A 21,407-nucleotide genomic window follows, 5' to 3' on the forward strand; every position below is an offset into this window, starting at 1 on the left:
GCTGCAGATCCAGAAGTTGGTTGATCTGGCATGCCACTTGTATGAAAAAGTGACTTAAGAAGCAGAGAACAAATTTATAGTATTAAAACTTCATCCTTCTTTGCAGACCCCCCATCTGGAACTCCTTCCTTGAACTCTGTATCAACAGCACTTTCTATTTAGTGAATTAAGTTTGTTTGATGCTGTGCTACAAGTGCTGTGTAATATCAGTAGCCCCCTGTAATGAAATATATGTCTGTACACACTTGTGCCCTCTCACATGCATAGGAACTCTGTAATTGAGCCCTGGCACCATGGGTCACAGCAGTGATCGTTTTATTATCTTGATAATGAGATTCTACAAGCTGCTGGCTGTAGTGGGTTTTATTTCTTAATGGTTAAATTCTAGATAATCACACTCCTCTACTACTGCCATTAAAGTAATGGTTTTGTTTGGGGGGAGACGGGAAAAAAGACTCACACGAGTTCTGATATAATTATGTAGACCTGTTCAGAATATCTTTATATAACTACAGAGGCCAGTGATTAAAACTGGCCTTACTCTTACAGCTTTTCATTTGGTTCTCACATATTTCAGAGGCACATAGGCAGTACAGAAAATAAAAATACAAAGATTTTTACATTCCAGCTATATATTCTGCAATAAGATACATATATTTATGTATGTGTGTGTGTACATATATACAGAGATAGAGAAAAACTTCAAGTACAAAACCAGTTAAATGGTAAATTTTAAGCCAATCTCACTAAATGTCCTATGCACATCAAAAATGCTTAGGGAAAAGATAATTGAAAAATTCCTTAGTTTCATTTTCAGCATTCCAGAATCAGAAGAAACTACTCAAACTTGTGTCACATTTAAGGACCAGATACATCAGAGGGTATCATGTGAAATGCTGCTCTGCATTTATAAGATTTGGTTTTGGTTTTCAAAAGGAATGGTGGCTGGCTGGCCAGTCTGTTGGCACAGGCATTACCTGGAAACACTTGACCAGCTTTTTTTTTTTAGATGCTGTAGAGCTGCAGTAGCTGTGGGGATTTTGAGCTGGCTTGTCTGTCCCTTTGGGCTTGTGTCCATCTGAAAAGCACCATGCTGACTCACTGACTCCCCTTCTGCTCATGGAAATTGTCCCTTTGCCATGGGAAAGGGATTGTAGGCATGGAAGTCATGTAAACAAAGTCATGTAAAGGTGAGCCTTTAACCTTGCAGTGACTCAAAAGAAACCATTCTTTTCCCCTTGAAGACAAAGCCTGCAAGCTTGTTCTTTCCCTGCCTCCTAATTTTTTCTGGCTGCCAGACAGTAGTCTTGCCTGACCTAAAGATGTGAAAAGAAACCTAGATGGGAAAAAAAGTCATTGAAATACACAATAAAGTGTGTAAACTGGTGCTTTTATGTTGTCTTTGCCTGATGAGGAAATGGAGAACACAACTAAAAAACCAGGCTTGCTGAATCCAGTTTTCCCTCAAGGATGAGTTAATCTGGAGTGGGTAGAATTACATTCAGGTTAAACTGTCTCAAATCCATGTGGAAACTTAACCTATCACCTAAACCAGAAATAAATAGTGTTGGGTCATCAGTCTGCTTGGAGAGTGATTTGGTCAGGTGCCCATCTGGGCTAAATTCTGGAGGTGGATGGGGAAACCTAATAAACTCAGCTTGCTGAGGGGGCAGTTGTAAAGAATGAATGGTACCTTCATCATATTGTGCAAACCCCATCAAAACAACAATAAAAAGTAATTTGATTATGAAATCTAGGCTTTCCCCTCAAGCCAGTTTATTTTTATTCAGCAACAAGAAGCAGCACTTGGAGACTTTACTGTAAGTGTTAGGCAAGAACTAACACTCAGTATCATCACTGGCCACATGAGCAGTATTTGGAGAAAATTACTCACTGTAGTTACTTGAGGCCAAACAGGCTAATTCTTATGAGTCTCTGTCTGTGTAGAACTCTTCCAGGTTATGAGAGCAATGTTTGCTTGTAGAAGGGCTTATGTGCCCCAAAGCTGATAATTCCCCCTTGCCCTTTCTTTTAACTGGCCTGGTAACCAGTACTTCCTTGTCCCACAAGCTGTACTTCATTTGGTGCTGACAGCTCTTGTTTCTCAAAGCAATACTGAACACTGAGTGTCTTTTCCTTAACTGTAGGAAAATGAGGCTGTTCCAGGCATGTCCTTGTACCTGACCTGACTGAGGTAGTCTTCTTGTGTCATCCTGATTGCTTGCTTTTAGATGAGCTTTAGGTGAATGGCTGTCCATTCACTGTTTGGTGATTTGGATGATCAAAACCTACAGAATTATTCTGGTAAAGAATAAGAACTTCATAGAAAGTGATAGGTGAACCATGAAATTAGGGCAGAAATTTTCTTTGCCCTGTGCCTTGTCCACCGTGGGTGTGAAGCCAGAAGAGCATTTCATACCCACTTTGTGATCTAGCAAGTGACTTTTTAAGGTGTAAGGCAATGAAGGACTGTGCCCAAAATGAACAACTGCCATGTTTTCATGTTGTGGTAAAGACTTGATAATTCCTTTGCAGGGCTGTTCAAAGATCTTATTATTGCTAGTGAAATCAGTGGGTTTAGAGCTGCTGTTTTGTTTGCTTAAATGGGAACGTTCAGGTGACAGCGATTCCTAAAAGCTTCACCCTATTATTTGATGTAAGGCCAGCTGGAAGGCCTTGGTTTTCTCTATGTAATTTTGTGAAGCAGCAGGCCTTTCCAATAATTATCCTCGCTCTATTTCAATCGAATACTGCTTGAAACTTTGGCTCAGTATAACAGAGAACATGCAGCAGTAGCTGTCATCTCAGAGCCAGCAGTGCAGACCAGACGTCTGGTATTGGGGATGTCTCTCTCTCAATTGTCTTTATACTGCTGGAAAAGGTGCTTTATTTCCTCAGCTTATAAACATGCATCAGGCACTGCTTCCAGGACCAGAAGTGTATGTGAGAGAACAGGGATACTGGGCTTGCTGTCAGATTTGATGATTTTAAAAATCTGCTGTCACAATAACATGAATATAGCTGTTCTGACTTGTCCACAGAGTTCATTGAGGAGAACAAAACCAGATGCAATTGATCTTTCTAAACCTCACTGCCTTGATTGATCCATACACTCAAGAGGCAGGGTATCTTTGCTGTCATAAACACCAGAAAATCTGTGCAACCTCGTATTAAAAAAACAAAGGCATTGAAATTTATGAGAGCAGCTAGGAAAGCAACCAAGAAATATTGGTTTGGGGAGCTGCCAGCCAGCACCTCAAGTGACAGATCTGACTAACAGAGTCCATCAGTCTCCCATGTATATTACTGCTGCTAGCTCGGCTCTCACAGTAATTTTTAAGGCAATAATTGTCCTAGCAAATCAGCAATATAATTTAACTACTACTGTCTAACCTAGTTCGATGGTCATCCATTTTGCTAGAGTCACCAAATTTTATTTTTTTTATCCACAATACCATTATACCAAAAACATACATATATTTAAGAAAAAAGAAACACCTTTATAGAAATGTTGACAGTGCTTTGAAATCCTCCAAGCTGGGGCTGTTAGACATTACTGGAGGTCTCCCCACTTGAAAACTCCCCCGTTGCGCTGGGCAGAACAAATTTGACGTATCTGCCCTTCTCCCAGCCCCTCCTGATTCTCAGAAGTCTGTGCCGGATGCAGGGCAAACTGAAGATGACTTTTGCTATGATCACAGTGCATGGGACCAGCAGGGTGAGGGTGTAGGTTGGGGGCAGGTAGAATTTGTACTGATTCTCATCGAAGGCTCTTGACCAGCCGTAGGTGAGTGTGTGCAGAGTGCTGATCACCAAGGCAATAAATCCAAGGGAGGACTAAAAGGAAAAGAAACACACACCAGTTAGCAGAGTACCTTGTGCCTGGCTGCCTTCCTGTGTTTTTGACATTATTTTCTAAGTGTACATGACATAGAGAAATCAATAGGTACTCTTGCATTTCCTGGACAGAATAAATCTTCCCTGGGTATGCCAGGCTGCATTTTTCTTTGTCTAATCAGAGGTTAAGTGTGACATTAGAACCTCAGCAGGAATTTCCCAGAAGGTGCTGCCAATTCAACAGAGAAGCAGCAGCCCCCAGCCCCTGCTGAGCAGGTGGGCACAGGAGGCTCCCAAGGGCTGCCAGCTCTGCTCAGCTCTGCTCCTGCCAGTCCCTGGCTGGCTGAGGCTTCTGACCAGCAGGATAAAACATCAGTGATGTGGCTTTGGACAACTGCTGGCACTGCTGGAAATGGGTGAAGCCACAGCTCCACACAGAACAAAGACATCTTCAAGTGACTGGTGTCATCTACAGGAAAATGAGATTCACCTCAGGCAGAAGTGCTCTGAGGTGAGCAACAGCCCTCAAGGGTTTCCTCCTCTGTCTTAGAGATCTGTGTTGGTTCAAAGGCTGTGTGATAGGCTAAGTCCTTGAAATGGGGAGTCAAGAGCCCTTTATCCACTCAGAAAGGCAGCAGGAACCCAGCCCCTGTTCTACAGGCAAGAACTTGCCTCTTTTTCAGCTGAGATCATGTTCCCAAGCACCCACAGAGACATCTCCTCCCGAGTATTTCCCGCTCCCTCTGAGGGTTGCTGTCTAAGACAGGTTTTAAACTGTTCCCCTCACTGATGGCTTCCTGCCAGCATCAGAGGTGGTAGCTCCTGAGCTTGCCAGCTCCCAGTGCCTGCTGGCACTCAGGAGCACTGGGCACTTGCTGTGTTTTCCTTTGTACAGGCCTTTGCTGCTGTGTTTTCAGAGAAAAGCACAGGTGTAGCATCTTGCTCTGCTGCCCTACTTTGAATGCTTGGTCTAAGCCTGAAATAACAACCAAATTTCACGATGCCTAGACAGGGAAAATTTTGCTGCTTAGGGAAAAAAGCCTTTACAAACCAAAATATCTATTTTGGTGCAGAGATCAGCAAGAAACATGGTCTTCCTGAAGATATGTCCAGGAAAGAGGACGTGGCAGGGAAATAAGGAACCAGGGCAAGATGTGAGAAAAGACTCATTGTCTTTTGAAAAAACAGTTTCAGCCAAAGAACTAGTCAATTCATAGCTTCCCCTTCTATTTGTGATTGCTGAGAAACAATTTAAAAACCCACACAACTTTTAAAAATGTACCATATTGTTACCAAAAACATCAGACCAAGGCTCCTCTAAACTTCTGAGCTAATATTTTAAGCAGCTGAGGAGACTGGGCAAGGGAGGGAAGGAAAGCTCCAAAATGTGCTATCAGAACTTCACTTTTACAGTATCTCTCAGGCAGTCATGTGGGTGTTGCTGAGTCCTGCCAAGGCAGGGAAGAACTCTTCTCTGTGTTACAGCTGAATTACTCAAGATCATGCCAGGAGTTGGGAACAGAGCTGGGAACTGAACCTCAGTCCTATGTGCAACCCCACACTTATCCTTTCTTTCAGGCATAGCTGTCCTTCTTACCAGAAGCCCTGTCCATGTCCTAAACCAAGGTGGTAACAAGCAGCAAACCCAACAGGGTCAAGATTAGTTGCATTTGGAAAATTAAGGAGTTGTTTGCTGAAATATGCCGTGGTCTCAGTTGAACCTAACAGCAGGACCTGACCCACAGATCATCCATCATTTATAGGTTAAGATTCTCTCCAACAGGCAAAAAAAAGCCCAGCATGGAAAAAGTTTCAAAGTACCAGATTAGGACTCATCTGGCAAAGCAGGGAAGGGGAAAGGGGACAGGGTGAATCCAAGAACAGGTGCTTTCTGCCCTGGGCAGGGGCTACATCCACAGTCACCCCAAGCAGGGCTCTGTGCATGGCAGAGATGTCAGAACTGGAGATAATTACCTTATTCCTCTACAGTTTCTCTTTAAACAGCTGCTGGTACTGGGGGAGAGCAGGAGAGGAAATTAATAGGACAAAAGGTGACAAACCATCACAGGAACTCCGTGACTGACCCACCTTTGTGTGTGGATGGTGAGGCTGAAACAAAAAGACTAATTGGCAACAAACACATGGCTAAGCTGCTGGTGGCTGGAGACAGGGCTGGCAGCTCCTCTGACAGCAGCAATGGGCTGATCCACTTTTAACACAAACGAGGACCTGACCGTGGTGAGCAGAGGGGGGTCCCAGTGCTGATGCTGGCTGAAGGAGCCATGGCTGCACTCACCAGACAGCTGGATACAGGCAGGTCTGTAAGTGCACAAACCCCCGAAGTTTTGCTGATTGCAGCTTGGCTCAGTATTTACAGCTCAATATACACTCAAGTGTAGTACAATGCAGAGCCTGCTGAGCACCCCAGGGGGCCGATTTGCCAACGTGCTTTTAGCCCTGATACCACTCTTTTGCTCTCATTGATCCTCTCTATGCAGTTTCTGGCCATGGAATCTTTCTTAAACAGCAGCAGACTTGTTTCTTTTCGTACTGTCACAACATAGGAAGTGTGGGGCCAGCAGCCCTGTAGGGTATTAAAGCTCTCTGAAAGATGCTGTATGAAGATGGTAAATTCCTGATGCAGGCTTTGCATGTATTTTCTATTCTGCATTAACTCTTCTACCTCCCCCACTTCCTTGGTGCCTGCAGGCTCCCTGTAACAGATCAGCAAAGGTGATCCAGTCACATGTGGCTCATTTAGAAATGCCTGGGCAGCACTGAAAGCAAAGAGCCCCTTCCTGACCCAGATATGTTTCTGACTTGTGCAGCCATCAGTACTATGAAATTATGAGCTCAATGGAAGCAGCTCTGGCCCCTCGCACTGCCTCGACAGGAGGGTTAGAAAAGGTCTGATTACAGAGTCTTTACATCTTATGCTACATGAACTATGAAAGAAACCAGGTCAATTCAACCTTCAAATTCCAGGAGGGCTTCTCAGGATAGGAAGGTAAAGGCAATTGTACACATTTTTACTTCTCAAGCAATTAGAGTTGATTTGTAAATCACTGGGGAACATTAAAAATGTCTCCTATAAGTTGAGTTACATACAAATCATTCCTGTTAGCCCGTGTTTCGATCCTGTACATTTTCTGTTAAAAATGGACACATAGGGGAACTGTGTATCCAATTTAACTATATTTAATTGAAATTTGTGCATGTGCAGGAGCTACTGTGAAAATTAACCTTTTTTCCTGTACCTTTGGCAACAATACAAGTGGGATTTTTGACCTGTCAGGAAACAGATGTGTATTTTAATAGTGAGGCAGTATATGGCACTAATACAGGTGTACACAGTGGCTGCTGGAAAATGTCAGACTTGAGAAGTTCTGGGTAAGGAGGGGACTAAAATGACTCCTGATTTTGTCTCACGTGTGGCTTTTGGTACAGCATCTCTGAAACACCATCCAGTTCAACTGAGGTGGGAACAAATTGCTGCATTTTCTGGAAGGCATCTGGCTGGGGCATCTGCAATCTGCATTTCACCTCTTTTATGCTGTAGAGGTGCTAGAAATCCCAAATATTTGACAAAGCAGCTTCATGCTTCACCCATTGTATTTACACTGTGCCACTGTGCATTAATTCAGGGAAGCTCATGCTGACCTATATGACTGTAACCTCTAGAGCCTGGAAGCAGTAGCTGTAGCTGCTCTTTTAATTTCCCCAAGAAAGGCACCACCAACTTATTGAGGAGTAAATAATTTAAAAGATCCCTCATATTAAAAAAAAAAAAAAAATGGAAGCTAACATGGCAGGAGATCTGTAACCTGCTCTTTTTACATGGTATTTCCACAGTAAGGCACAATACCAGCCGTGCCTCTCTTGCATGTGATCAGCTGGGAGCTCATATCACACTGTCACGCTTTATTCCAGGCAGACAGAAATAGGTGTGAGTATCTTTCCATGAACTAAGCCAGCCAGTTCCCATATGGGGCAGCCAAGAGCTATTTTAGAACTGACCATCACGAATTTGTCTGGTCCCAGTGCTGACATACCCTTAGAAAGGCTCAGGAAGGGGTCCCAAAGGGCAGATGGGACAGTCCTGTTACACGCACTACCTGCCACGACAACGTATGTGTTACATGACACAACACCAGCACCCTCCAGGACAGCTGCCAGGCTGCCTGGGGAGCCAAAGGGAAGTGCAGGGGCTTTCAAAGCCTCCTTCCAGGCTGCAAGGAAATACTTCCCTTCATTTGGGATTCCTGGTATGAGATGCATAAGTCAGGACTGATTTATCCAGTGTCCCAGCAGCTGCAGCCCTCCCCTGAGACATGGTGGTGAGAATTAATATGCTCCCACTGTCCAGTCTGAAAGAGAGGTTTAAAGCCAGCTCTCCCTTCTCCTCAAGGGATGATCTCTTGGGGTCAAGCTCTCCTGGTGCAGCTCTTCTTCTCTGTAAATAATTACTAGCTAGCCCACAGCAAGAGAGGAAAGAAGACAAACTGGATTGCTCGTTTGGTGGTGGGGGCACTCGTGGGAGAAGCAGGGGAGCAGACTTCAAACTCCTGCTCTAATGAATATTGAATTATTTATATACCACTGAAGAGCTTCAGCAGAGCTTAACAGAGGCTGGATGATAGATATTCACCTCTGCATCCCTGAACCCTGCCCTCCCCTTTGGAAGGGTTAGGTGTGTGCCAATGTGGTGCAAAGAGAGGCTCCACAGGGGAGCTGCAGGGGTCCTGGGGGGGCTGACACATGTTGGGTGCCACAGGGGTTACTGCAGTGGCACACAAACCTGGTGCATGCTAAGCAGCCCTGGTGTAGGAAGCACAAGTAACAAGGAGGGTTTAGGGCTGTGGGATATGACTGTGACACAGTGAGAGGGCTCTGGCCTCAAAATCAGCTCTAATGTGCAGGGGATACTTGAAAGGTTCATTGTATGCTATCTCTGTTAATTAGCCCTAAGCCTGGCTCCAAATGCATCCCTGAAAAAGCTGCAGCCACTGAATATGGTGTCTGTGAACATCCCATGGGGTAGACTCAGGTCACCAAGGGAATTTGGCCCTTGGGAACTTGCCCATCACTGCAAGTGGGAGGAAGGCTCCTAAACCACTGGGGAAAAACTACATTACTAATTCAGCTTTTAGAATCAGACATGGCCTTTTCCTTGAAATCACACCCAGTTCTCTGTGCTGTGTGGGCTCTGACTGTTTACAGACTGCTCTAAGCCTTTTTGAACTTGTCTATTGAACACGTGGGTGCATGCAAGCTCTGCCAAATCTGTCTTTCCCCTGCGCTGTCCTCCCAGGTGCTCTCCTTTTCAGCAGCTCACTTTCCCTGAATAGCAAGGGCAGCTCTGTGTCCTGCAGCCAGCTGTGTCCACAGCGAGTTCCCTGCCTGTCCCCCACAGCCTGGTGCCCCCTACAGCAGCTCTGCTGCCGCTGATCCGCACGTGGGTGCCCACGACACTTTGTATTTTCCCTTCTCCTGAGAAAAGCACCTTCCTTGGATAGGACAAGCCCTGTGTGAGAGCAGCAGGGCCCCGGGACACACCACAGCCCTCTGCCCCTCTGTTGGGAAGATGAGACAGGAAAAGCTTACAAATATGATTGCCTGGCAAGAAATACTGAAAATATGAAACCTGTGAGTGAAATAGAAATGAAAGCTACTTTTGAGATGTAGGCATGGCAGGCAGGAAGATGGTGATCAGCTGGGAGATGGGTTAAGTGATAACAAACAATGGGACACTAAGGGACCCAAGGGTGTAGCCCCACTCCACCCCACCAAGGTATCTGGGGAAAAGACAAATAAGAAAGTAGCCTTTAGAGTTTAGAATACAGAGTGATATGGTAATATAGTAGTTCTCATAGGCTGTATGCAAAGCCTGTAGGTTTTGTATCTCACGCGGGTCGGTCACTGTAAATTAGAATATTCAACACAAAAGGAGATATAATGTATTGTAACAAGGCCCTGGCTCTCTTACCTTACCTCACTTACCCCTGCCACCTCTCTTGCCTCATACCCTCTCTCTCTCTCTCACCCTCTTTGGGGCTCACTCTCTTTGGGGCTTCCCTTCAGTGAGGCTGGTGGCTAAAGGCCAGGCCCTTTTTACCCACGAGCCTTGCAATAAACCATGTATTCTCTCAAGAGTGTCTCAGGTCTGCAGAGTTCCCTCTCCCTACTGTCTACGGATGCTCCTACACCCCCCTCTGCCTGTGGGTCTCACCTCCTGGACGAGGGGTCTGTGGCTCTGAGGTGCATGGGGAGGTTTGCAGCTGCCCTGCCAGAGCAGGATGTGCTGGCAAAGCAGGTCAGTCCCTGCCCTGCCTGTGTGAGGGCCTGACTCTGATCCTGCAGAATCACTCTCTGGCATCAGCAAATGTCAACTTTACCTGAATGAAACTGAATTCCCTCCAGTTGAGAGAGTTTGCGATGGATGGAAGTGAAGTGATGGCAAGTAACGACAGCAAGCCCAGGGCAATTATTCCAACAGAGATATAAATCTCCATCCTCCAGACTTCCTCCTCTACCCAGATTGTCATCTTCTTCTCCACAGCCTGGCATGACAATGAAGGTTTGTTAAAACGGGGTGCTTAGGGACAGAGGAACTGAATTTTATGTTTTGGGTTTGGAAGCAGGTTTCCTGGATGAGCACTGGGTCCTATTCCTCCAGCAGTATTTGCCAGTTTGGGAGATATGGAAATGCTCTCTTATCCCAAAGCCATTTGGCCAAAGCTAGACCTGATTTGAAGCCTGCTGGGAAGAACTGCTGAATGCTCTCATGCCTGTAACCACAGCAGCAAGCCCCAAAGTCACATTTGGAAAGATAATTACAATGAGAACTCAGTTTAAAGCCATGAAAACAAATACAGATGCTTGAATATGCAGTAGTCTCCTAATAACCTTTGTTTTAAGTGCATTTAGGGGGAAATTGTTCATGCTAATGGAAGGGAAGATGGGTTTTATACTGCATGGCAAAGAGGAACATTTAGAACTGTCCTCTTTAGCCCATTAAAAGGGTTTAATTTACTAAACAAAGATGTTGCTAGAAAACAGGAGGTAGAGAGGAAATGAACACAGGATGCTTGCCTGAGATTAATGTGCAACTGTGGCAATTGAGATGAACCTGCTCAAGGCTGGAGCTGAGAGGCTGTGAATGGTGTTTGATGGATGCTCTCAACAGGCATTGCTGCCAAAACTAGCCATCCTGCTCCCCTCTGCCTCCACAGCCCCTTCCCTCCTTTTTGGGGCAAATATTTGGAGTCACTCAGCCAAATACCCCAGCACAGAAAACAGAATGGTTGTGGGCTAATTCCTTGACCACATTCCCCCCTCAGCTGCATGAAGCCTGTGCCATCCCAGGAGGGAGTAATGTGGAGCAGTGAGAAGTCAGGGGCAGGAAAGAGCAAATCGCATGGGAGCTGGCTGAACTGCCTGAAGGCAGCAATCTCACACTGGATAAACACTGCTGAGAGTGTCCATAAAGCAATAAAGTCCTTTCCCATTTCCTTGTTCTTATATAACCAGTTCTTCACCACCATTTTGTTAAACTCCTGCAGGCACACGTTGATGAGGACACAGGACACACAACCCTCTCTGAGTTATGACTTGGTTACTCCAGCAGGCACAATTATGAACATCAGTGTGAACAAACAGGGATCTGCCAAGATTTTGGGAGCTGAATGGAACTCTGCTCCTCCTACCATTGGATTTCCCCTCTGCTAGCATTTTTCCTGCCTCTGACCTAGTCTCAGACACAAGGCTGGTTTTCAAGGCTTGTCAGGATTTCTGGGGAGCAATGGCACAGGGTGGGGGGTTGATCCTAGCCCTGGCTGTAAATGCAGAGGGAGCTGTGTATCTGGGAGATGCCAGGTCCTCAGCACAGATAGGTGAGTGCTTAGTCTGTGGCATGCAGCTTACCTGTGGTGGAAGTGCTCCTAGTAGCTTTTTCCCACTGTCCCACACCTGCTTTGGAAGACAAATGAAAAAGCCAATATACTAAGCCCACCACCCTCAATCTGTGTGAGTTTAGAAGATTCCTGCAGGTGCTGAGCTGAGGAGCACCCCCGTTACCTGCTTGACGGCCGTCTCGATCAACAGGTACCGGTGGGAGCGGCGCATGGGCAGGCAGAGGCTGTACACGGCGTGCAGGGCTGCACAGAAGAAGCTGAGGAGACCAATCTGCTTTCTGTGCTGGAGCCACTGGTCCAGCCAGTCTGGGAAACGCCTGTACTTGGTGCCGTAGTAGAGCTGTGAGCAGGCTGCCAGCACCCCGGGCAGGTAGACAAGAGACAGCATGACGTAGGACACGCACGGCAGCGTGGTGTTGACCACCTCGATGGGGATCTTGTACAGCTTGTTCTTCTGCTCCCTGATGTAAGGGTGGATGACCTGCCGGATCAGGTTGTAGGTGAAGAAGCAAAGGAAAAGCCCCAGAGCCAAAAAGATGGGGATTTTCCAGGCTGGCAAGAGGCGCAGGGGAATGTTCTCGATCTCGCAGGCTGATGACATGCAGCCCATGTCCACAGGGGTGAATCCCATGACTTGAGCAATTTCTGCTACGATGCGCTTGGCTTCTTGGTTATTTGAGCAGATCAGAACCTGCAACAAATAGAAATACACACATAAGGCAAAGAAATCAGGCTGCTGGGATCGAGTGCATCGGGAGGGATTCTGTGTCACAGGGAGCTTATGTTATTCCACTGAGCATCACAATTCCTGGCAGGCTTTTTGACAGGGTTTTACCAGGGCTGACAAAGACCTCTCTCCCAGACAGGTTTCCTTTCATGCATGCACTGTCAGTTTGTTTTACTGGCTCAGTTTAGATAAACAGACAACTGAATAATACTTTTCACTTAGGCAGATGCTCCAAAGACTACAAGGTGTGAACTGAGTGAAGGTACTTCATTTCTGGACAAAGAAATGCAGAAGTTAAGGGATGGTCTCTGGATGCCACAGTCAGCACTCAAGACTCCTTCTCCTGGAGCCCAAGGCCATTTGCTGATGCTGCCAGACCTCAGCTGCTGAAACAGTTGGAATTTAGCCCCTGCTGGAAGAAAACAATACCTGCTTATTTCCATCCCTGGCACCCGACTGCAGCGTCCACGCCGAAACCACATTGAACCCCTTCACCACGGTGCAGGCTGGGAACAGGGAGGCCAGGTACTCCGCATTGGATTCCTTGTGGTGGTTGATCTCGGTGTTGTTGCTAACATCCACCAGAATCTTGCCCACCAGCACATCAGCCAGGTCACAGAGGGTGGAGTAATGCTCCCTGAAGATGGCCACGAAGATGACATCCGCCTTCTTCACCGCCTCGGCCTGGAAGGTGACCTCTGCTGCAGAGGGGAAGAGGCTGGCTTTGCGCTTGGGGTTGCGGCTGCCCACCACCACCCTGAAGCCGGAGCACACCAGGCGCACGGCCAGGGACCGCGCGAAGTCACCGCTGCCCAGCACGCCCACCGTGCGGCCGGCCGGCGGCGTGGGGCTGCCCTCGCCCTCCGTGCCCCGGTGGCCCAGCAGAGGTTTGGCCATGTCTCCTCTGGACATCCTGCCAAGGAAAACGAGGAGAAATGCAAATTCACTGTGGAGCTCTTGCAGAGACCCAGACTGTGTCTAAGGTCATGGGGGAAAATGACACTTAGGGCACTTGAACAAGTGGTTTTGGTCCTAATAGCCAAACCCATTTGCCAAACCCACTAGGAAATGTGCAGTAATGGACAGGCACCACTGGAGGGGCACAAAACACCATGCTGGGTTGGAAGGTGAAGGCTTTCACAAGAGGTTTCCCAGGGCTTTGTGATCCAATCCATCCTCTGCTGTCCTTCATGCTGGCATCTCACGCTGCAAAGCCAGGCCAGCACTAACAGCAATCAGGACCACAAACTCCAAGATTCCCATGGAGCTACCAGATATATCCTTAAGAAGGGGTCCATGAAGATCCCTGAGACTACATTTGGAAAAGCTGGAGGATTTGATCAGATCTGCTTCTGATTTGCTGGAGCAGAATCAAGGCAGAAAGTCAAATTGAAATGGAAGTGTCCTAAAAGTGGTGAACGAAGAGAGTTGCAGCCCTTGCCTGTTCCAATATTTAGGTCTGCCAAGCGCTGTTTGCTTCAGCTCTTTAATGAGTAATGAGAACTTACTCGTGGCATTTAAAAAATATATTAAAACATGATGAGATTTGCTCATGAAAGATCTTGATGAGCTTTACAAACGTTAATGAATTTTGCCCTGTAACAGATTAGATATTGAGGGCATGGAGAGGTTTTAAGCAGATCAATAAATTCACAGGCAGCACAGCAGCTGAACCTGGAGGTCAGAAGAAATTTGGGCAGAGAACTGCCAGACTGCTCATGGGCTGTGTCAGTGGCTCAAATCTGCCTCCCAACTTAAGGAATAGCAAATTTATCATAAAGGAATGGCAAATTCCCAAGAGTGAGATTTTAAAAGGGCTCAGAAGGCAGCCCACAGAACTTACACACCAGGACATCTGGCTTTTTTATTGGCACACTGCTAGAGATTATAATAAAGACCATAATTAACAGACTTGTGGTATACTGGGGTTGGAGACAAATTGGCTTTGGTGGAATGCAGTCTTGCCTTGTACGTGGTCAAGTTCTTTCAAAGTGAAGGTGACCATTTGGATGGGGTGACCTGGTCCCTGGTGAGGTTGTGTTTTTGATAGGCTCTTGGAAATGTCCTTCACCCAAGGCTCTTCTGGGATTGGCACAGTAGTGGTGCAAAGGGGAAGGGCACTTCTGCATGAATAGTTACCAATGGGAAAAAAAGGGTGGAAAGAAATAAATGGTTCTCATAATGGGAATAGGTTGCCAAGGGATTTCCCTGAGGATTTATGCTGTTCAACATGCTCATAAGTGATCTGGGAAAGGGAGTGAATATTGAGAAGATGGAACTTGTGCATAGTGATCACAGAATCATAGAATGGTTTAGGTTGAAAGGGAGTTGAAAAGGACGTAAAGATCATCTACTTTCAACCCCTTGCACCTTCTACTAGACCAGGCTGGTCAGAGCCCCATCCAACCTGGTCCTGAACACCTCCAGGGATGGGGAATCCACAGGATCTCTTTGCAACCTGTTCCCATGCCTCATCACCCTTATACTAAAGAATTTCTTCCTAATACCCATTCAAAATAATTTAGGACAGTCAATCTTTCTTGTGAAGAATCTCCAAAAGGATTTCCTCATTCGAAGTGCCTGAGAACCAAAATTCACTACAGACACTAGAGAGACATGGCAAGAGCTGCCTATGGGCATAAACTCCCCTAATGATATATGCACTTTAATGAGCTGCAAATTTGTTAAAACCACTCAGGAAAATGATCAAAGGGTCACTTTACTATGAAAACACTAGCTTGGTGGTCCCTGGCTGACAAACATCAAGTGCAGCCAAGTTACTGGAGGAGATCTCTCACACAGCAACCATGATCTCAATCCTGCTCCTCACTGAAACCTGGAAAACCCCTTCAACAGATGGACTTTGAAACTATAATTCACTGCCCTGGGTAGAAACCCATCATGGTTTCAGTGACAATACTTGCGTCTTGCCAAGCACTACCTTGTCCCAGAGAGCAAAAGGTGTGCTCATGGAAGAAGTGCTATGAATAAACATAGAAAAGAGCCATAGAGAAAAAGTGAGAGGAATGTCTTTCAGATCTCTATCTGCAAAAAATGCTGGTTGTTTTTTTTTTTTTCCTCCTGGTCCCTTCTTAACAGAAGCTTTATCACACACTCACTGCTTTATTTTTTAGAAACCTTCTTGCTTCACCTAAATTTATTCATGTCCAGAACTATTTGTTCCAGGGCCAATGCTATTGTTCAGAATAATTAGCTTGCTCTCCCATACCCCCCTCCCCTTTTCCACCACCTGTGCACACAAAATATTACCCCAAAATAAAGAAATGTATCTCTGAGTCTCAGCCACGGGGGGAGAAATCAGCATTCAGGGTGACAAAGTGATTGTTACCCACAGACTCATTTCATAATCGATTTAAGGCACCTTAAAAGTTTTCTCTGTGGTCCCACTGGGATGTAAATGCTGCTGCAAGCAATTTTTCTTACAGTATGTTTCCTCTGTCCTGCAGCTGCCACTGAACACGTAGAGAGATGTTGGCAATGTTTGGAGATAAACATCTTTGCTGTCTCCAGTTATTTTGATTAAAAGGGATGACAGAATTAAACAGCCTTTGAAGTCAGCAGGATAGTTACAAAATAAGAAGACTCAAAATGTTTTCTCTGAATTTTGGTGCGATTATTTCAGTCATGCTCTGACTGGTGGGGCTTTGGAGCAGGACTCATCCCTGCTGCAAGCCCTTGGTGGGATGGTCCCTGGCACTGCCTGATACCTGTGGATTGCATTGCTGTCATTGCCATGCACTGAAATCCTCCTAAGAAAGAAGGGGAACATCCCTCTTTCACCATAAACACATTTCACTGAGACAAACACTGTATTCTCTGCCTAACAGATGCCTGGCAAGGGACTGCCTGATTAGGCAAACAGCTTTTTTTTCACTTCGGTATCTCTGGGGAACATGCAGACCCCCTGCCTCCCCCCTGCCTCCTGCCTCCACCCCCGATTTACCGTGTCCACACTGCTTTTTCTGCACCTATGGACAACATGTCACCTTCTTGAAACCCTCCCTCCCCAAGCTAATTCACCACAGCAAGGTCAACCCATCCAGAGTTGGTGCAAAGCACCACGGCCAGGATGCTGCAGAGTCACTCAGATGCAGAGGAGGTCACCAGTGAATATCATGGTGCTTGGATACATCTTTAGCATCTCCAGACTTAGACAAATCCCATTTATTGATCTTCCTTATCAAGCAAACTGCATCCCTGCTGACTTACAGCACGTGCTAATCCAAGGAGATCAGTTTCTTACCAAGGAAGCTACAAGATGATTGAAAGCACAGCCCAATGGGAATAAATAAGCTCCAATTCTAACTGGGCAGGAGTTTCCTAACTAAAAAACTGAATGCAATGTACAGTAACAGCCCTTCAGCTGGGCTGTTAATGACACCCTTACATCCCTGCTGTGTCCAGCTGTAGGACACTTGCTCCCATGTGCAGTTCAGTGACTCCTTTGCCATTACTGCTATTAATTGCAGGGCAATAGCAGTGATGGGCAGTGAGCAAGAGGGGGAGCTCCCCTCTGCTGGGCACTCTACAAAAACTATCCCAGAGGGCAACTTCTGCCCCAAGGAATGGGATCAAACAGACAGCAGCTGCATGAAATGAAGCAGTCAAATCTCTCTTGCCCAGGCAGAGGGAGGGAGGGGTTCTCACAGAAGAAAAACAGGGATAATTCTACATATTTTGTACCTGAGGCTTGGCAGAGGCTGTTAGCTTAGGCTTGGTGCCAGGCAAACAAGGTTTTTCTGCCTCTCTGCCCACACTGAGATGCCTCACTAAGATTTTGCAGCAGGACAACTGTTCTGGATGGAGCTGGGCTGCAGGAGCCCACTCAGGTGTCCCTGGGCTCACAGCAGAGTCAATCTGCTGAGCAGATCATCCCCCACAGCTACTGGGGAACAGGCACATTTGTTATCCTCTTTCCACAGACGTGGGGGAAGGAGATACTAACAATGATGGGACTGCAGCAAGTTTGTCTGGGATGCCCCAGATATCTTTGACCATGTCTTTAACAATGAGACCATCTTTTGGGGCCCCTTTCACATCCTCTGGTGCAGGAGGACAGCCTAGCTGGTTCCTGTAATTCGCAATTCAGAGTTGCACACCCTGAAGAAGGAGGGACCTGTGGTGGCAAGGCATGAGCTTTGCTTCAGTTCTGGACAAAAAAAAAATCAAGCTTCATTTAAGTGCCCTGATATTCAGATTTATCAGATAAAACACAACCTAATTTCACCATTACTCCAACCTAATTACACCATTAATAAAAAGGCAGTGTTTTAAACATATCAAACTGTGGCAGCAGAAGAATATGGCAGCAATCTTGTACAGAGCTCCAGTGAATGTCCTGTCCAGTGAAACCAAACTGGTTCCTGTTTGCACAGAAACTCATCTTTGAGCTCAGCCTCACATACTCAGTCTGCACCACCTTGGCTAAAACATCTGCTTTTGTGTCTTCCCCCAAAGTCAGTGTTTGTTTAGACCAACCACAACTGAGTCTCCATTAGCTGTGGATTCAACCCGTGCAGGTCATCAAAGAGCCTGCTCTGTGCTTCAGCTTCTGCTTGGGTGTTACTCGAGATAAAGCACATGATTATTATACACATTCCTTAACGAGCACATGGCTTGAAAGACCAGCAAAGCACATGAGGAATCAAATGATGCAGCAGAGCCTTTAGTCAGGGCACTGCAGAGGAATGTGGTGATTTCCGCACTGGGAAGGTCCTTTTGGGCGCTGCCAGCCATGGTCCCACAAACACACACACTCCAGGGTGATCTCTGCCCCCAGGGGACTTCAGTCTACATGGAGAGACCTTTGAACCATGAAGCCAAAGCCCTCCAGCCTCTGTTTGCAGAGCATCTCTTGCTGTGTTAACCCTCCAAAAGCCCCAGCTGGAGAGGAGCATTCAGCACCTGAAACATTCCACTCAGGTCTTGCTCTGGGCAGAAACATTCTTTTTTTTTTTACTACCACCATTTTATTTCCAGGGAAAATCAAATGTTTAAGTCTCTTTCCCACACACAGAGCATCCCTCCCAGGAGCACAGCAAGTGCCATGAACCTGAACCTGCTGGAACTGGAACAGATTTAAGTAATAAAAGAGCTTATCCAAAGCCGCTTTAATCTCGGCTCCGGTGTACATTTCTGGAGACCTTTCAGGCCTGCCCAGGCTGACTGGAAATGACTTCCCCAGCTCTGCCTGCAAGAGAGAGTCAGAGAAACCAAGCTTGCTGCCTTTTTCCTTGCCTCTTTTCTTCTTTCTCCCTCCAAAGCAGAGTTATCTCCCGAATGATGCAAACCAGGAACTGGCAAAGGATGTAAATCACCCTTCCAGAAAAGCCATGTTGCAAACTCACCTGGGCTGCCAGCCAGGACATGAGAATGAGGAAATGCTGGGAGCTGGGCTGTCCCCGCTGCTGTCCTTCAGCCCGTTCACCCACAGGCACACGGGACAGTGCACCCCATGCCCTCGCTGCTGGGGTGGGGAGGAGGGACAGGGACCACAGCAGGGGAGCTGGTTCTGCCCTGAGCTGGCACCACTGCGTGCTGGGTATGTCCACTGCCATGTCCTCTGGGGACAGACCTGCTGTGGGCTCCAAGGACTGCTGTGACCCCACACTTGCCATGGGACCTGCTGTGACCCCAGACCTGCTGTGGGGCTCCAGGAGTTGCCACATGATCCCCTCTGCAGCTGTTCTCCACCCTGATGCACTTTGCATTCACAGGTCCTCATCCCTCCTCCTGCCCCAGGGCAGCTCTTTATCTGATTACCTCATTTAGCAGGTATTTATCTGCTAAAACCACTTCCATAAGCTCCTGCAGAGCCCTGCTTTCTCCCCTCTTTATCTCTCAATCCATTTAACCTTATCCCTTTCTCTTTTACCCCCAAAGGACATGGTAAATGATTTGCCTTCTCTGCAGACACATTCTGTATTTGGAGAACAGGTTTCACATCTCTCTTCGGTTTTTCCTGCACAAGTGAAACCCAACTCTTTCATCAGAACTGTTATTTACCGAATGTGCAACAACTCAGCCTCTGTTCCTTGCTCTCATTTTTCTTGGAGGATGCCCAGAGCTGCATTTTCCAACTGAGCCCCTAAAAGGCACCACCTGGAGCAGAGACGCTGCTTCCCCAACGCACCACTTCTCTCTCTTCATCCCGAGAAGACTATTTGCTTTTGCACAACTGTGTGCCCCTGTTGACTCATGGGGCACAGTGTCCCTGTCCTCTGGCTCCCTGTGACCACTGGCTGGCTGGTTGCTCACCTGGTGTCCAGGCGGTCAGTCAGTCCTACCACACAGGACAGAACATGTGCCCTGTTTTTTTTTTTTTTTTTTTTTTAAACCAGCTCACCAGCTTGTCACAATCGTCAATCCTTAGTCCCTTCTCTAAAATGTTTCCAGTCCCTCCTAGCTCAGTGTCACCTACAAATTCAGTATGTGCCTCTCTACTCCATCTCACACTAATGAAAACACGGCCTGACAAGCACTGACCCTCCCAACTCCATACACCCTCTGGTTTATACACTGAAAAATATTGAGAATGTTGTCTTTGGAAGCCAGCAGTGAAGCCTAAGGCATATCCATGTCCCTGACCACAAGTTGGTCTTCACCGGGGCCAAAATTCAAAAATATCTTTCAGAACAGGGGAAAGTAGAGGAGAAAGGGCTATTAGAATTTCCCACAGGGACAAAATAACCTCTTTTCCCACACAAGCTCAGACATTTTGGCTACAGTTCTCCTATAGAACTACACCAGCCTGTGATCACTTTGTATTTTATCCTGCCCCCAAGGATAAACCCCTCATTTTAATGCTGAGCAGGAAAACTACCTATTTATGATAAAAAAAATCTGGAAAACAAACCTTTGGCCTGTTTTTATCAAAACAATGTACTTTAAAGCACATTTACCAACAGGTTCTGCCACAGATCCTCAAACTTTTCTCCCCCAAATTTGCCTCCATTTGCAGTGCTACCTCTCTGCAGCAATGTCCTTGTCTGAAGAACTTCCTCTGCTATTCTGCAAAAACATCTTGCTGCCTGTGCCCACTGTGTTGATGAGAAGCCTGAGAAAGACCTACCTATAATAAAACATTATGAAATGGGAATCTGAAAGTCTGGGAAATCCTGAAGTTTCACTGTAAGACCGTGGAAGGCACAGACCTGAAGCAAGATGGAGTTTGCTAGCGCAGTGCTGATGCTGACACAGCACACAGGAGCTTATCTGGCTGATGTGACTCTGAATGAGAAGGTTATTTTCTCAGCATCTCACAGTTCTTAAATGACATAAAATGGTGGTTTACAACAACTTCAGGTGCTGTACTTAAGTCTTATATGGCTTCTCTTGCTTTCTTTTGGGGTCTTCATTGTCTTGCTGCTCTTACCAAATTAACAACTCAGGGACTCACCCGTTTCTGAGCCTTCTCCTCCCCAAGTGTGAGAAGAGCAGGAAAGCAACCCAAAGCCTGGACGGTGGAAGTTTCTCAGGTAGATCCAGTAATTCCCTGCAGCCAGACACGATGGGTGAAGGTGTTCCTGCCTAAAATGAGCTGGGGCTTCCACCCTTCTCCAGGCCTACAGAGATGACAGGACCTGACTTCAGCAGTCACCACAGGGAGCTGGCAGGCTCCAGCCCCTTTAAAACCTCTTTGTTTCTTTCCAGGAAAGACATGTAGGAATTGCTCTGCGTGTGCAGGAAAATATTTGTGTTGGCCATTTCCGTGCTGCAGCGCCTGTTAGAAGGGTCTCCAAGATCAGCACTCTCCTGCCTTTCTGATTTTGCTTCACCCAGTCACTCAGAAGATGCACAGGACCACACGGGGAGAAGATGGCTTGGGAGGCAGTGTGGGGTGGAGGGAAGACACAGCCTGTGGCAGAGAGCCAGCCCATCTCCTGCTGATCTGTTTTTTCCCCTCCACG

General features: G+C 46.6%; 1 protein-coding gene across 1 annotated transcript; it reads right to left on the reverse strand.

Annotated features, from left to right (window-relative positions):
- Window positions 1-414: 414 nt before the first annotated feature.
- On the reverse strand, window positions 415-13,389 carry STEAP3 (STEAP3 metalloreductase; the record flags this gene model as incomplete). Its single annotated transcript, XM_083865207.1, has 4 exons — window positions 415-3,837; window positions 10,233-10,397; window positions 11,914-12,441; window positions 12,907-13,389. The coding sequence occupies 4 exons, from the start codon at window positions 13,387-13,389 to the stop codon at window positions 3,547-3,549; spliced, it is 1,467 nt and encodes a 488-aa protein (XP_083721333.1). The 3' UTR covers window positions 415-3,546.
- Between the last annotated feature and the right edge of the window lie 8,018 nt (window positions 13,390-21,407).

Source organism: Zosterops lateralis, assembly GCF_965231275.1.
Source record: "Zosterops lateralis genome assembly, chromosome: 7".
Classification (NCBI taxonomy): Eukaryota; Metazoa; Chordata; class Aves; order Passeriformes; family Zosteropidae; genus Zosterops; species Zosterops lateralis.